Source organism: Chenopodium album, chromosome 10, assembly GCF_948465745.1.
Source record: "Chenopodium album chromosome 10, dcCheAlbu1.1, whole genome shotgun sequence".
NCBI classification, from domain to species: domain Eukaryota; kingdom Viridiplantae; phylum Streptophyta; class Magnoliopsida; order Caryophyllales; family Amaranthaceae; genus Chenopodium; species Chenopodium album.
The window spans coordinates 22,361,561-22,378,146 of record NC_137843.1 but is presented as its reverse complement, the minus strand read 5'-3'; the positions used below and the strand labels follow the sequence as shown (position 1 = coordinate 22,378,146).

Below are 16,586 nucleotides of genomic sequence, written 5' to 3'. Positions count from 1 at the left end.
AAGTTAAAGTACAAAAACAAAGATGGCAAAATTGCCGGATGTAAAGTGGATCTACCCTTGGGAAACATGGTGCTTAACCCGCAGGCGGATAAAAAGGCTTCATCCTTAAATAAGTCCGGATGGGGGATCCAGTTCTTTGGCACAATAATCTGAGTCCCATCCCCCAAGGGCTCAGTTGTGGTTTCGAAGAAACCCGGGTCCATTATCTGCTCTCGGGTTCTAGAGGAGAGTACTGGAAAGGCGCATTTTCTGCCCAGGAGAGCCGATTCTTTATTATACCGGTGCAAGGTCCGGTTGTGTCTCAAGTAAAACTTCTCCTTCCACCCGGACCATTTGGACACCTTGTCCAAAGTTATTTGGTATTTGGGCAAAGTGGTAAGAGTATACCATGCCCCATGACCGCCTGGGGCCTTGCTCAGGTAGTGCATATGAGCGAAGGCGGAGAAGCTGGGGTCTATATCTTGGAGCTCGCAGGCGGCAATATAACTCAGTATATTCATCCACGAGTTGGGAGTGAGTTGCCAGACGCCCAGATCATATCCTTTGAGGATTTTCCTTATCCCCGTATGGAGGGGGAACCGGAGGCCGGCTTCTATCACCGCCTCGAAGCAGACGAAGTAGTTTTCTGCATTTTTGATGTCGCCCCCCCCAGGCCATAACTGCGTCCCCAGGCAGAACAATTATATCCCATCCCTTTCTGAAGGGGTACTTCTCTTTAGAGGCTTTGAAGCCACTCTTCAGCAAGGCTATATCACCCGGAAGCATCCTTGTATTATTCGGGTCAGGGTTAATAGAGGTCTTGGCCGGGTGCTGGTAGTCAGCCGCGAAATTATCTTGCCTAGAGCCAGAAGCCTCTGACCTTGATCTCTTAGCGGCGTCCTCGCCGCCTGTCTCCTCTTCCGCCTCTTAAGAGGAGACGGCTTCCTTACCGTCTACCTCCCTCACGTTACTTTGGGAAGATGGGGCACCATCTGATGAACTTTCTTGCTCATCCGGACCATCATAGTCCTCGTCACGAATTACCTCATATGTGGGCACTTCCCTAGCGCGCCGCCGTTTGGGCTTAACAGCCGTTTGTTTAACTCTGGTCATTGTGTCCTGCACAGACACAGAGAGGGCAGAATTCGGGGATGAGCAAAGCAGTTCCGATTGATCAGAAAAGGCACCCCCGGTTCTAGATTCAGCCGTACCAGGAGACCGGCTGAATGTCCTAGGCAGTGCCGAGTGTGTGGATGGAGAGTCCATTTTTATTTTCAAAGAGCGTATACAGACGGAAAAAAGAATGTATACAGGCGGAAAGGAAGAAAAGCTGAAAGAAGGTACAAGTAGTTACCTTACTTTAGCTCTAAAAAACTCTGAAAACTGCTACAGACGGGTGACCGGGTGTTGTCAAAGAACGCACACGAAAATCTTAAAAAACTGACGCAGACGGAATCAGAGTATCTCTCCCTAAAAATCTCTCTTTCTCTCTCTAGAAAGTCAATGAAATGGAAATAGTGAGGGGAGGAGGGGGGGTAAAATCCTATTTATAGAGGGGTGAAACGGGGCATCCCCGTCACACCCCGAATTTATTACTAGCCGTTTTTACTATTCACCTCTTATGGGGGAACACGTGTCACAAGCGCCACGTGGCCTGCCACGTCACCCCTGTGAGGGGCAAATGTTTAGGGTAAAAAAAACCCTAGACACTTAGACCAATGAGAGAGCTCCATGTGTCAAGGGCTGGCAGGTCATCAAAGACCACTCACCAGCTGACACGTGGAAATCTCAAGTCTTCATTAGAATTGCGGTTTTCAAGTGCCTAATTCCCAAGAATCCGCACTTTGTGGCGCAACCCACCAGTCCTAGGTCAGAGTGACCTAGGGAGGGGCACATTTCCCAACGACCCTATAAATAGGGAGATATTCCCCCATTTTGGGGACATCTACAATCATTTATTACACACACATTCTCTCTTGTCAGAGAACACCTGAGCTTGTAATCCAAGCAGATACCTACCTAAATTTCCGCACTCTTTATTCCTTTTCAAGTTACTAACTTGACCGTCGGAGGCGGAGCTCTAACAACCGGAGTCTCCGTGTTTTTGCAGGTGCAGCTCGAGCCGGACCAGATTTTGTGACGTAACTCTCCCAAGGGACAAAAAACACCCAAAACAATAAGTTCCTTACCATACCCTACTTGTGTTACAGATGTTAAATCTTTCTTAGGGCATGCTGGTTTTTATCGTAGAATTATTAAAGATTTTTCAAAAATTGCAACTCCTTGGTGTAATCTTTTGGCCAAGGATGTTGTGTTTAATTTTGATGATCCATGTAAGGAATCTTTTGATACACTAAAGGAACGACTCACGTCGGCCCCTATTTTGCAACCTCCTAACTGGAATTTACCATTTGAAATTATGTGTGATGCAAGTGATACTGATGTTGGAGCGGTATTAGAGCAAAGGTAAGGTAAAGTTCCAACTGTTTTTTCTTATGCTTCTCATACCCTTGATCATGCTCAATCAAATTATACCACTACTGAAAAGGAACTTTATGCTATTATTTTTGCTTTAGAGAAGTTTTGTTCCTACCTATTAGGAACTAAGGTAGTTGTGTATACTGATCATGCCGCACTAAAATATTTATTTGTTAAATCATTTGCTAAACCTAGATTGATTAGATGGGTTTTATTGTTACAGGAATTTGATTTACAAATCAAAGACAAAAAGGGAGTGGAGAACCAAGTAGCTGACTACTTGAGTCGTATGGTCCAAAAGGAACATACTTTACCTTTGAATGACTCTTTTCCTGATGAATATTTATATGTTGTTTCTGCAGAGGTTCCTTGGTATGCTGATATTGTGAACTACCTTGTTGGAAGGAACTTGCCTTCGGAACTCACAAGATCTCAAAAGGAAAAGATAAAATTAAAGGCTAAGTATTATTTGTGGGATAATCCTTATTTGTGGAATTTTTTTTCTTATCAATGCATTAGGAGATGTGTGAATGATAATGAATTTGAATTTGTGTTACGTTTTTGTCATACTTTTGAATGTGGTGGACACTTTGGACCTAGGAGAACAGCACACAAAGTCTTAGAAAGTGGACTATATTGGCCTACCCTTGTTAGGGATGCATATTTATTTTGTAGGAATTGTGACCAATGCCAACGTACATGGAACTTAACTGGTAGGAACCAAATGCCCTTGCAAAATATAGTGGTTTGTGAAATATTTGATGTATGGGGCATTGATTTCATAAGTCCTTTTTCCCATTCCTTTGGTTATGTTTACATTCTTGTGCTTGTGGATTATGTGTCTAAATGGGTTGAAGCTAAAGCTACTAAAACTGATGATAAACTATGGTAAATTTTGTCAAGAGTCGAACTCTTAATAGGTATGGAACTCCAAAAGCAATCATTAGTGGTAGAGGAACACACTTCGCCAATAGTACCCTAGGGAACTTGTTGGCAAAGTATCATGTGACCCATAAGCTTTCCACTGCATATCATCCCCAAACTAATGGACAAGTTGAAGTGTCGAATAGAGAGATTAAGTCCATTTTCGAAAAGGTAGTGAGGCCTAATAGGAAGGATTGGAGTCTAAGACTTGATGAGGCTTTATGGGCCTATAGAACTGCTTATAAAACACCCATAAGATATGTCCCGATATTGTTTGGTATTTGGTAAGTCTTCTCACCTTCCTGTTGAAATTGAACATAAATCTTTTTGGGCTATCAAAGAATGTAACATGGACTATGACCTAGTAGGAACTGAGAGAAAGTTGCATCTACAGGAACTTGAGGAACTTCGATTGGAATCTTATGAAAATGCTCAGATTTACAAGGATAAAACAAAGTTGTATCATTGTAAGATGCTAACTAGAAAAACATTTTATGTTGGTGATAAAGTTTTACTTTTTCAATCCAAATTGAAATTGTTCCCTGGTAAGTTACAATCTACATGGTTGGGTCCTTTTGTTGTTACTAATGTTTATCCTCATGGTGCAGTAGAGATTCGAAGCTTGGAAACTAATAAGATTTTGAAAGTCAATGGACATAGATTGAAGCCTTACTATGAAGGAGCTTTTGTGTTCCTCGTGGAGGAACTGGAACTTGTGAATCCAAACTAAGCAGGAATTGTCCAGCCTAGGACACAAAACAAGGGCGCTGCTTGGGAGGCAACCCAAGGATGTTTCTTTTATCTATCTTTTATTGCTTTCTTAGTTGCTTAATAAAATCATGACTGCTCCTATATGATTTCTTGTTGATTGGGGACAATGTAGAATTTAAGTGTGGGGGGAGAAACATGTGCATTTTATTAGGATACCACCTCTAAACTTGTGGGAAGGACTAACTCTAAGGAAAAACAATAAATTCTAATCTAATTGATTTAAAAAAAATAAGGATAAAAAAAATGATGTCTTTGAAGCTATGCACAAAAGATTTTCGTCTCTAGCAATTGTGACAAATAAAGTGTTTTTGAAACTTGACTTTTAAGCAATTTGGAACACTACTTTGTTGGCTTAAGATGTGGTGATGTTGGGAAGGACATTTGCTTATTTAATCCATCTAATTAGTACTTGGTGTTTCCTATGGTGACTTTTCACTGCCCTTGGTTACTGGAGAATCACTTGACTTTCTTAAAGAAATGAGGGAATAATGGTTCAAAAGAAAAAATGAAAACTGGATTAGTAATCCCAAAAGTGAGGAAATTGAACCATTGAAAAGAAAAAAAATAGAGTGATTATCAGTTTCTGAGATAAAGGAACTAAGGAAAAGCAAATTAAATAGCCTCAAAAGCATTAGCAAAAAGCAAAGTATCGAGTACTCCTTTGAGATCAATGGGTGGCAAGTGCAATCATACATGAAAGGAACGATTCATGTACTTAGGTAAGTGCCTCTTGTACGAGGAAGCACCAAGGAATCAACTGAAAGACTATAATGGTCCAACTTGACTAACCTAATTCTATGGGCCAATACACTTGCACTCGAGGACCTAGATTGCATATAAGTTTACTGTGATATGTTTTTGACATTGCTAGAGTATGGGAGGAAGTTGTATGCATAGCTTACTAATTTAACAAATAAGCTTGTGAGTCATTATGAAAAAAAAAGGTGTTTTAATTTATTGTTGAGTACTTATGAGTGAATGTCTTATACGAGAGGTCTGGTGGTATATAGACTATATTCTCTTTTTCTTTTATAAGTACTTTGCTCGAGGACAATCAAAGATCTAAGTGTGGGGGAATTGATGAGTATCATTTATGACACTACTTTATGGTCATGTTCCTCAGATTTTAGGTTAGTTCCTTTAGCATTTTAATACTTTTATCTATGTTTTTGGTATTTTGTGATTTATTTCTTCATTGTGTGTTTTGATAGGTTATTGAGCCATTTTGGATGATAAAAAGATGAACAGAATAAAAGAGCCAATGTCAAATGCAAATGAATATATGCTAAGTTCCTTCGGAGGAACTGGAAGACTAACACAGACGCAAAGGAACTTACTGGCAGTCCGAGAATTGTCCAGATTCATTGCAACGTGATATTTGGTTAATTGGAAAATAATTCTTGAATATTTACACCTGGAAGGAAGATATATTTGATAAGAAGAAGATCCTATCATTTAGGAAAAGATTTGGCAAAAGATAGAATTTCATAGATTCTATCTAACTACTTTCATTATCTTAGATTTATCTTCCATATTTTTAGGGATTTTACTTGGGGAAAAATTCTATCATAGTTCTATAAAACCCAGAGTTATTCGTCCATTCATAATCCATTATTCATTCATCTCTCACTTGTACTTATGTTTATAACTACTACATTTTTGACCTATTGCAACCCCTAATTCCGTTGCATTAGGCATCAAAATCCGTGGCATCAGGTCTACTGCAACGGCCATGTACCGTGGCATCTGCTGGCGTTGCAGTAGGTCTAATGCCACGGTATCTATGATCCGTTGCGTTAGCTTAATACCTGATGCTACGGCATAATTTATCCGTGGCAATAGATTACTAACTAATAATTATGATGAAATTGGCACCTAATGCAACGGATGAAGCATTGTATAGAGTACGTATCTACTGCAACGGTATTATTATTATTATTATTATTTATTTTTTAGAATGGAACGGTAATATAATATATATGAGTTAGTTATATTAGTTGTGTTATATTAGTTATAAAACACTAATTAGTCACTACAAATCTAAATACACTAGCAACAGAAACAAAAAATCATTAAATTTATATATAATAATTATAATGCTAATAAATACGTACATTACAAAATATTACTTGCTTGTTTTCGGTATTACACCCTACTAATAAACTAAAGTTATATGATTGATTTAATCGTCCAAAATATAAATTCCAACATATATATAAGCCTAATTTTCTAAATCTTCACAAACTTGAACTTAATAGAATAGGAGTCGCCAACATATTTGCACAGTTTGTTAGATGACTAGTCGTCTAGTCACTATACTTCATCTCCATTTTGCTCGTCATGCACCTACACGTAAAATAGAATTAAATAATAGAACTAAATAATAAAAAAATAATTTAACTAAATAATAGAACTAAATCAAGGAAACTCATAAAGTACAGTACAACAATTGTAGTATTTCATATGACAGAGGAACTGGAACGAAAACCTTAATAAAAGTAAAGCAATCTTGAGAGGCCTTTCTCTAGCCTGGAGCTTAGAAAAGCAAAGTCTGATTTAAGAGACATACCAGGGACCTCGCACCTCTGCACCAAGGTGTTAACAGTACAGTGCCCCTGACCCCTGTTCGAACACTAAGCAAATCAAGACCTGGGCTTGACATCCTTCAGCACTCAGGAAAATGGCCCAGGCATTCACTCACTCTCACTCTCACTCTCCACACACACACACACACCTATTCAATAAGAAAAAGCAAAAGGGTGGAAAATTCAGAAGAGGATAACACTGATGAAATTGCCAAAATGTCCTAACCCTAAGTTCAAAGCCATCATCTTTCAAAAAAAATAATTTAAAACCCATCATGACCTGATCATAAATCCAGCTTAAATCTAACATCATGCTGGAATTTCAGTCAATGCTCAACAAGACAAAAATTACAAGATTTGAGGCCCAATGCAAATCAATGTAAGCAACCAATCAAAACAAGCAAACTAGTAAAAGCAGACTGAACGATTAGTCAAAATTATAAAAATAAAAAAGAAAAATTATGATAAGACCAGGTAAAAAAAATCAACCTGGTCAATTGCACAAGGAATCAAACACCGAACATTATCTTGGCCAGCAAATAGGTGAGGGAATGAACTAGAAAAGGCAGGAGCTGCCTCAGTTGTTGGAAAAAATACTTTGCCAATGTGATCTTCATTAGTAAAACAATTGTAGTATACCATAACTAACTATTGCTTTTGACATATTATAAGAAAGTGATGTATGATGAATCAAGAGCTGACCGTACAACCACCAATGGCCATTTCTAAGTTTATAATGACTCATTAACCATCAGTGTTACCTACAAGAAATATCAGTAGTTATCCAACTAAATTTTTGTTTCAGCTTCACAAAAGAAATTTCATCATTATATATATGGATACTTAATCGAGTCTCTGTTATCCATAGGAAACACATGACCTCTCAAGTTTGAAGATCAATTTCCCAAAAGTAGGACTAAAGTCTAATCTGCACAGGACACACATGACCTCTCAAGTCTTTATACTTAATGTTCTTCTCACTTCCAAACAGAATTCTGAAGACATATGAGTTAAAAAGAAAAAGCAACTATTCCAATTGACGTAAACAGCTCTTCTATACATACCAGAAAGTTCTATTTATTAATGTAATTACTTACAAGCCTAAATTTTAAAGATACGTGAAAGAGGGCTCTAACACGTTTCGAGTGCTTTTCAAACCTCTATAAATAGAAGACAAACATATCCTCAGAAACAACAAAGAAAAACAAATTTCCAGTGAAGAATATTCCGAATACTTACTCATCAGATGGTCAGTTAATTAGTTTTTCAAGAATAGGGTCAGACCTCCATCCGAGGAGAAAACAGGACACCAATTAAAGGAAGTTTCAGGGATCAACACCGAGAGTCAACTCAACATTTTGGAGAAAAAATACAAAGCAGAAAATTAAATGAACTAGAAGACAAATTACATGAAGAGAGTGATAGCCAAAAGCTATCTTGTGAACTGCTATCTTTTGTATTGCTGCCTGGAACCTTTATTTAATAAAATCAAGCATGCATTCTGCCATATCCTTGTGTGTGTGTGTTTTTTGTGATTGATCCAGGTTAAAAGCCAGTCCATTTCAAATAAAAAGCAGCAGCAAATTAAAGCTAGACAGAATCAGTAGAAAATAATATATGTTACTTGATTGATTGTGGCTCCAGATTTAGAAGATTGCCCATTTTGGTCAACGAGAAGATGTGGCGCACTAGATGCATCCTTTGGAGCCGATGGAATTGCAAAATCAGGAATGACAAGATTGATCCTGGGGTTAGCATCCCGAAGTTGAGTCAAAATTGCAGTTGTTACACTTGGTGCAAGTTGTTGTACTAATTGAGCTTGCATATTTTCTAAGATTTTCGCCGGGAATATGAAATCTGACTTGTTTTCCTTTTTCTTCAAATCTGACTTTGTCACACCTTTTCCTTGTAGGCGTACACGGCTTTTGTGCTTAGGTTCTGAAATGACTTCGGAGTAAGGGTCCTTAGAGTTACTACCATCTTCATGTTGGGAAGACTCCAAAGCATCCATTTTAGCCTATATTAGGAAAATAAAGCCACCTGCTTATTATTTATCAAAACTAAATAAATATAACATAAATCTAACATGTTAACTCACAATATTCTCTGCTATTTTTTCATGGTTGGTAAGGTATGTCCTTCCCTCTGTTCTCTTTCTTGACTCCTTATAGACCCTTGCTTGAGAAGGTTCTTGCTTATCAGGATCTTGTTGTTGCTGTGAAACATTATACATAAAATAGAAGTTATTACAAATAATTAAAGGCCAGGGGTGAAAGCCTCATGTAGTACATGTAATGATTGTGAAATAAAGATTATAATGATAATAAAATTGTCTAGAAATGAGATGAATTATTTTACCAACTCATGGCGTAAAATTGCATAAGTGTTACGGCCCATAGTGTGCATATCATCTAAAATTAGGCGATTGTCTTTGTTGATCTTACTGATTTCCTATGCGATAACACAATCAAGATTTAAAAATTTGAACCACGTAAGTAAATCATAAAAACAGTAAACTGAAATAGGCTATTTAGGTCATGAAACTATGTAAATATTGCACAAATCAGTTCAAAACCATATACATAATACCTCGGCCTCTTTAGAATGCCAATATTGCAAAAGCTCTCTAAATTGAGGTTCTGAAATTGTGTCTGGCTTATGAAACCATCTTAAAGCATCAGTGGGATATGTATAGAAGTAGTTCTTCTTAGTCAAGCATTTATGAGCTTTCCAGCTTCCATTGATAGCCTGCATCACCCATTCTCTTCCAGCTTCAGGAACCATATACTTTTCCTAAACAAATCATGAATATATAATTAATTAATGGTCTAGTAACAAAATATGAAGCATTTTTTTAAAATGAAATGAAACAAACTAAAGCAAAAGAATTATATAACTACATACTTGGACATACTCCCACATTTTGTCAAGTGTGGGTAGACATGGAAACTTAATATAATTTAGTGGTGCAAGTTCAGAATCCCTTGCCACAGTACCTAAGAATTGCTTGAACTCCTGAACAATTTCTCGTGTAGGTCCAATTGTTTGGCCCAGTGAGTTTAAAACAATAACTTCACGCTCGTCTCTTGTTCGTGCATGAACCTTGGGTAGCATTGTTGGACCTTGATGCCTTTTTCTTTTATGAGCTTTTTCAGGTTCTGAATCAGGAGGTTCTTGGACAGAATTTGTGTGGCGAGACAAGAAAATAGTCAGTAATTGCATGGCTAGACATGAAAAGAGTTATTTCAAGTATAAGTAGCAGGTTTTAAGTCCTCATTCTCACCAAAAAACAATGGTAAATTTTCTGGATTTAAAACTTTTTCCGCATTTGACAGATAGTTTGGACATATTTGAAAAGGATATCTAGAATTCTAAATATCTTTGCATCACAAAATCTAAATGTTAGCTTACTAGAATTCTAGATATCTTTGCATCACAAAATCTAAATTTTACTAGAACAGTCAATTATTAAATTTCACTATCTTATTCATGAGATCAGAACAAATACTTTCTTGTGCAGACAAGCAAAGTTATTTCAACTAACATTAATAACAAAATCACAGAGAAAATAAGATATTTCCTGTGCAGTTTGTATTAACCCACATATGTAGCAATGTTTTTCCCTTTTCTCTGCAATGAACCCAGAACCTCCACCTATCGTTTTAACTTATAGCAAAAGACAGAAGAAACAGCAGCAGCAGACCAACAACAACAACATACCGAGGCCACTACAAGGTCAGGCAGATAACCATTAAAGTGCAGCAGACAAGCACAAGCACAAGGTAATTACTGACTCATATTAGCTTTAACAACAAAGCAAAACAAATTTCCACCAACTCGATTCCGAATACTGACTCATGATATGGTCAGCTAATTACTAGGCTAGCTAGTGGCAGAATCCAACTCACAATGTACTCCAATATTTCATAAATCTTGAAATAAATTTAAGCCCATTTAGTAAACAAATCCAGATATAATAAGAGAAAAACAATTCACTAGACTTTAACATGTTAACAAAAGCTGAAATAAATAATACTACGTAAAATGATTGCAAATACCTTGCATTCCTTCGCTTCCAAAATGAAATAGAACTTCATCTTGTAATTCTTAAACACCCTCATATTCATTAACAACATCATCATCATTTTCATTTAGTGCATCCGCTTCATCATTCTCACTTAGTGCATCCGCATCATCATTGTTATTCTCATTAAATGCAGCGCCATTATTCCTTGCTTTTCTTGTAAGAGAATTATTCAAAGACTGATTACTTGATACAAACCCGTCATTATTTTCTTTTTGCCTTTTCCGGAACTCAAGGTACGCTGACATAGAACCAGGAGAGCAGAACGCTCGTTTTGTTCCCTTCTTTTCTAAGATAACTTGCTGCTTCTTTTGGATGCGTTGATCTTTAACACTAGCAACCTCAATTGAGTGAATGTTCTGAACTTCATCAACTGCATGCTTCTTACGGCTATTCACTTCCACAACATCAGCCATAGTTTTAGGGCAAAATGATGATTTCTTTACCTGCTTTGAAACCTATAAAACAAAAGGCAATTATAGCATTACTAATTGCATGTAAACCGTAAAAAACAATATAAAACAGTGTGTATAAATGACAAAATAGAAGTGAACACCTGCTTACTAGCTTTTCTTTTTTGCAGAAGTGACATTGTCAGCTTCCATAATGTCATCAGTTTCAACCTCATTTTCACCATCATATTCTGACATAGAGTCATCATCTTCATTTTCTGGTATACTATTCTGCCTTGCACTTGAACAAATTAAGGCTTTTGTTTTTTCTTCAAGTATCTTATTAGCTACAAATGCTGATCCTTGGGCTTCCATTCTCTCTGCATTGAATTTCAATTTTTGAAGCCGTTGCAACTCATATTCTGTAAGTTGACTTTGGGAAGCAGGAACTTTGGGTCTACTCCGTTTCATCTGGAAAAAAAATGGAAGTATGTTAATTATGTATGTAAATATAATAAACTGAAATAAATTGCAATGTAAAATATAATAAACTGAAATAAATTGCAATGTAAAAAAAATTGAAGTATGTTAATTATGTATGTAAAATAACATTTAGTGAAGTATTAAAATAATGTATGTCAATACCATCTGAAAACTCTCTAGGAGGGACTTGAATAGCATAATGTCAACCTTCTCTATTCAAATCTTCTACATAAAACACTTGATGTGCTTGAGTTGCTAAGATAAAAGGTTCTTCTTTAGAAACGGTCTTATTCATATTAACCGTAATAAGCTCATCATCATCCTTCTATGAGTGAAACCATTGACATCTAAATAAGACAACGCTGAAATGACCATGATAGGATATCTCAATGATTTCAGTTATTGAACCATAATAATTAACATTTCCCACAACAGGATTTTGATCTTTGGAGCTTGCAAAACTATGTGTAATGGCTGTTAGAGTGACGCCACTATTTTGAGTTACGCAGTTTGCATCTCGCTTCATGGTATGAAATCTATAGCCGTTAACCGAGTATCCTGTGTACTTTTTGGCAACGTGAGAGGGACCTTTTGATAACCACAAAATATGGTCTGGGATATTCTCATGGCCATCTTTAAGAATCAAATCAACTTTCTCCCTAAACCAATCCATGAAATCCTTGCTATGGTCTTGAGCACTATTCCATTTTCTTTTCCTTTTAGCACTTACACAAATCTTGTGCTCACTGTAAAAATAAAATATTTATCTTACTAACGCACTAGAGTTAGAATAAAGACATTTAAAAAAAAATATTAATAAACCTAAATTTTGGTTACAAATCTTACCTTATATATTTCTCAACTTCCTCACAATGACAATTGAACAAGACATAACGATGCGCTTGTGCCCATGTATCGCGATCAATTATGTTTCCACGATTTTTTTTCTTTGAGGTCCTTCCTTTTCCTTTGATAGGATGTCCTACCTTAGGGAAAAATGATTTTGAGGTACCACACTCATTAACTTCAGGTGTGGCTTTGCTTGATCGCTTCAAAAATCTAGCTATGAAAGCAACACATTCTTTAGCTTGGTATCCATCTGCCATTGAGCCTTCTAGGCGAGCCTTGTTTCGAACATCTTGTTTCATTTCATGAAGATTCCTCTTAATTCCATACATACACCTTGAACTCATAGGTCCACCCAACTTAATTTGGTCTACCAAGTGTATGGGTAAATGTTCCATTATATCAAAAAAAGCAGGTGGAAAAATCCTCTCAAGTAGGCATAGAGTTTCAACTATCTCAGATTGCAATTTATTAAGATCTCGAGGATCAATAGTTTTACTCCATATACCTTTGAAAAAAGCAGAAAGTCTTATCAAAGGACTAGCAACATCTTTGGGTAATGATGTCTTCACAGCAATTGGAAGAAGATAATTCATCATAAAATGAGCATCATGACTTTTGTAGCCTGCCATTTTCCTTTCTCCAACTTGCACACAACGACTAAGGTTGGAAGCATAACCTTGAGGGAGCTTAGCATTTTTTATAACCTGGCAGAACTTACGCTTTTGCTCCAATGACATCCAAAAGCGAGATCTTGGAAATTCTTCACTACCATCTTCCAATTCTATTGGTTGAAGCTCTGGCATCAAATTAAGTTCTACCAAATCTCGACGAGCACTCACATTATCCTTGGTCTTTAGAGAAATGTCTGATAATGTCCCAATGATATTATCAAAGAAATTTTTCTCAATATGCATTACATCAAGATTATGGCGATTAGAGCAATGCTTTCAATATGGTAACTCAAAAAATATGGGTATCTTTCTCCACTGATTTGGATCATCCACATCACGCCTTGGTTTCTTTTGCTTCTTTCCAAATGCATTTGGAAAATCACGCAACATATTCTCAATATCAATTCCATTCAATGGAATAGGTTGACATCTTTCCTCAAGTTTTCCGTCAAAATTTCTCTTATCATGACGCCAAGGGTGAGATGGATCTAAAAATTTACGATTGGCCCTATACACAGTCTTACCACTACAAGGAAACCACTCGGAATCTGTTTCATAATGACATTCAAGGCATGCCAAGTATCCTTTTGTGCTCCACCCAGATAACATTGCATAACCCGGAAAATCACTCACCGTAGTCATCAATGCTACATGCATGTCAACCTTTGATTAGTCGAAGCATCATAAGTTTCCAACCCAAACTCCCACAAATCCTTCAAATCCTTGATAATTGGCTGCAAATATATGTCAATGTCATTGCCAGGGGAAGACGGGCCGGGAATTAGTAAGGCTAGCATCAAAAACTCAGGCTTCATAATCATCCAAGGAGGCAAGTTATAATAAATCAACATAACTGGCCATGTACTATGGACAATGCTCATTAAATTGAAAGGGCTAAATCCATATGTGGCTAACCCAAGCCTCACATTGTGTGGGTCATCAGCAAACTTTGGGTATAAAGAATCAAATTCCTTCCAAGCTTGACCATCAACAGGATGATGTAAAAGATGATCATTTTCACTCCCATCAACATGCCAAGTCACTCCCATCAGCCTTTTCTTGATTGGAAAGTACCTAAGAATCTTTTGAGGAATCCTATAGGTTTTTCCATTATCATTTTGTATGTCATTCACTGTGTCATTTGATTTCCATCTTGGCGTCTCACAAACATGGCAGCTTGTTGCATTTTCATGCTCTTCCCAATATATCATGCAATCATTTGGGCATGCATCTATCTTAGTGTAATCCAACCCCAACACTTTCAGAACACTTTTTGCTTCATTAAAAGAAGCTGGCAGTTTTGCATCAGGTAATACATCCCTTATAAACTCCAATATATCTCCAAAAGCAACATTAGTTATCTTATAATCACACTTCAAAATAAAAAGTCGGATCATGAAGGAAAATTTTGAATGATTTTTACAACCAGGGAACAATTCTTCATGGACCTCTTCAACTAACTTAAAAAACTTTTTTGCCTCGTCATTTGGCCCCTTTCTAAAAGCGTCACGTGCATCATGCAACAATTCTACTATGTCATCATTAAAATCATTTGGGGTTGACCCTTCTTCATTATCCAAAACAGTTTGTTCCCTTTCAAAGTCGATCCCTAACTCTGATAACTTATCCGTTCGTGGAACAAAACCATTACAAATAAGGTGATCTCTCACAACACCTTCATGACGCCAAAAACGATAATGACAACTTTCACAAGGACAACAAATTTGATTTCCTTGAGACATAGAAGCAAAAGCCTTTTGTACATATTCATCTACTCCTCGTTCATATTCACTCCATTTGGCAAACATCCACCACTCTTTAGTTCCACTATCCATACCTAAGGGTAAGAATTAAGAGGGTTATTTTACTTAATTTTTAGAATAAAAACATTTGATCAATTCACTATGAATTAAGAGAGTCACTGACAGAAACCTTTCTTTATCAGAAACTGACAGAAACCTTAACCAGGAACTGACAGAAACATTTAATTATCAAAACCAGCAACAAACAAAGTACCTAAGAGTCCTTCATGTACATGATCAATTCAAAAGTCGGAAAGAAATTGATACCTTTCATTATTCAACAATATATATTAGATATATTTGTATCCTCAGTGTATAATAATAATCAAAATTAGTGGCTTTATTTTGAAATCAGAATATCTAATTCAGATCATAGATGAAGTGAACTAAAAATGCATAAAATGTAGGATATTAACTAGAATATTCTTCCATAATATTTTCCAAATCAGAAACATATATAAACTAATGCAGAGGACTCGGAACATATCAGAAAGTGGAATTGAAGTACATGAATCGAGTCAATGGTTGTTTCAAGATAAATTATGCTGGCCAATTAGCATGAATCTGGGTGTATAATGCACACAATACATCCACACTCATATGAAGCTTTGCCAAATGAGCGACAAAATAATCTTGGGTGTACAATACACTATTGTGTACAACAGATTTTATTTGTCACGTGTATAAAACCGACACATGTATGACCTAAGGATAGTTTTCCCCAAGTAAATGTACCTAAAATGATACTATGTAGCTCTCAAGTCCAACAATTCAAGCACATGCTCGTGAGATAGTGAGCTTAACTATACAATCACTTCAAAAATACTTTCTTGTAGAAGAATTTAACATTCTAAGAATTACCCTGATACAAGCAGACAATCAATATTCTTTGGTCTGCAATATGAGCTAGTATTTTAGCAATGTTGAATATATGAACATGTCTTATCTCAGCATCTAAAAGCTGTTGAATCGAAGTTGATGAATTCGTACACACAATTACATGCGTTTAGGAATGATCTCTCTCCCTCTTTTTTTATTCTTCTGAAAGTAATTGAAAAAGCACTAAAAATGCTTTTAAAGTAGAACCAATCAGCTAGAACATTCTCTCTCACAAACTTTCCTTAGGAATGCAGAACTGAAAAATGTATTAAATAATGCAGAATCAAGACTCAGTAGAGATCATGTAGACCAATTACTAATTCAACCACCTCTAAAAGAAAATAAAATAAAACAAATCGATAACTAATCATGAACGATTCTCTTTATCTTGTCCCTTAATTAACAAAACTTTTGCTATATACCCTGATTGTGTTATCGATTTCACCAAAAAAATCTCCATGAAGATTCAACAAGTAGTACTGGCTTTTCATTGCAGTAGCAATATAAGTAGACTTTATATTGCCCTTTAAATTTAACAAACTTAGAGTTTGTAATATAAAGTCTACACTAGTAGTAATATAGTAATATAACCAGAATATATTCCAGACAATGCCCTTTGATAAGTACCAATTCACATTAGCTTATCTATTAACAGCTAACTTCACAGATATTACAGTAAATAGTGCTCT

General features: G+C 36.4%; 2 protein-coding genes across 2 annotated transcripts; one reads left to right on the top strand and one right to left on the bottom strand.

The window, feature by feature from the left end:
• The first annotated feature begins 3,730 nt into the window (after positions 1-3,730).
• LOC145565051 (uncharacterized) lies at positions 3,731-4,111 on the top strand. Its single transcript, XM_081625163.1, has one exon. It carries the CDS (start codon positions 3,731-3,733, stop codon positions 4,109-4,111), a length of 381 nt encoding a protein of 126 aa, XP_081481289.1.
• Positions 4,112-13,863: 9,752 nt separating this feature from the next.
• LOC145565050 (uncharacterized) lies at positions 13,864-15,051 on the bottom strand. Its single transcript, XM_081625162.1, has one exon. It carries the CDS (start codon positions 15,049-15,051, stop codon positions 13,864-13,866), a length of 1,188 nt encoding a protein of 395 aa, XP_081481288.1.
• Between the last annotated feature and the right edge of the window lie 1,535 nt (positions 15,052-16,586).

Excerpts from the sequence above, each read along its gene's own strand:
- LOC145565051 (XM_081625163.1), top strand. The coding sequence starts at position 3,731 with ATGGACTATGACCTAGTAGGAACTGAGAGAAAGTTGCATCTACAGGAA.
- LOC145565050 (XM_081625162.1), bottom strand. The coding sequence starts at position 15,051 with ATGGATAGTGGAACTAAAGAGTGGTGGATGTTTGCCAAATGGAGTGAA.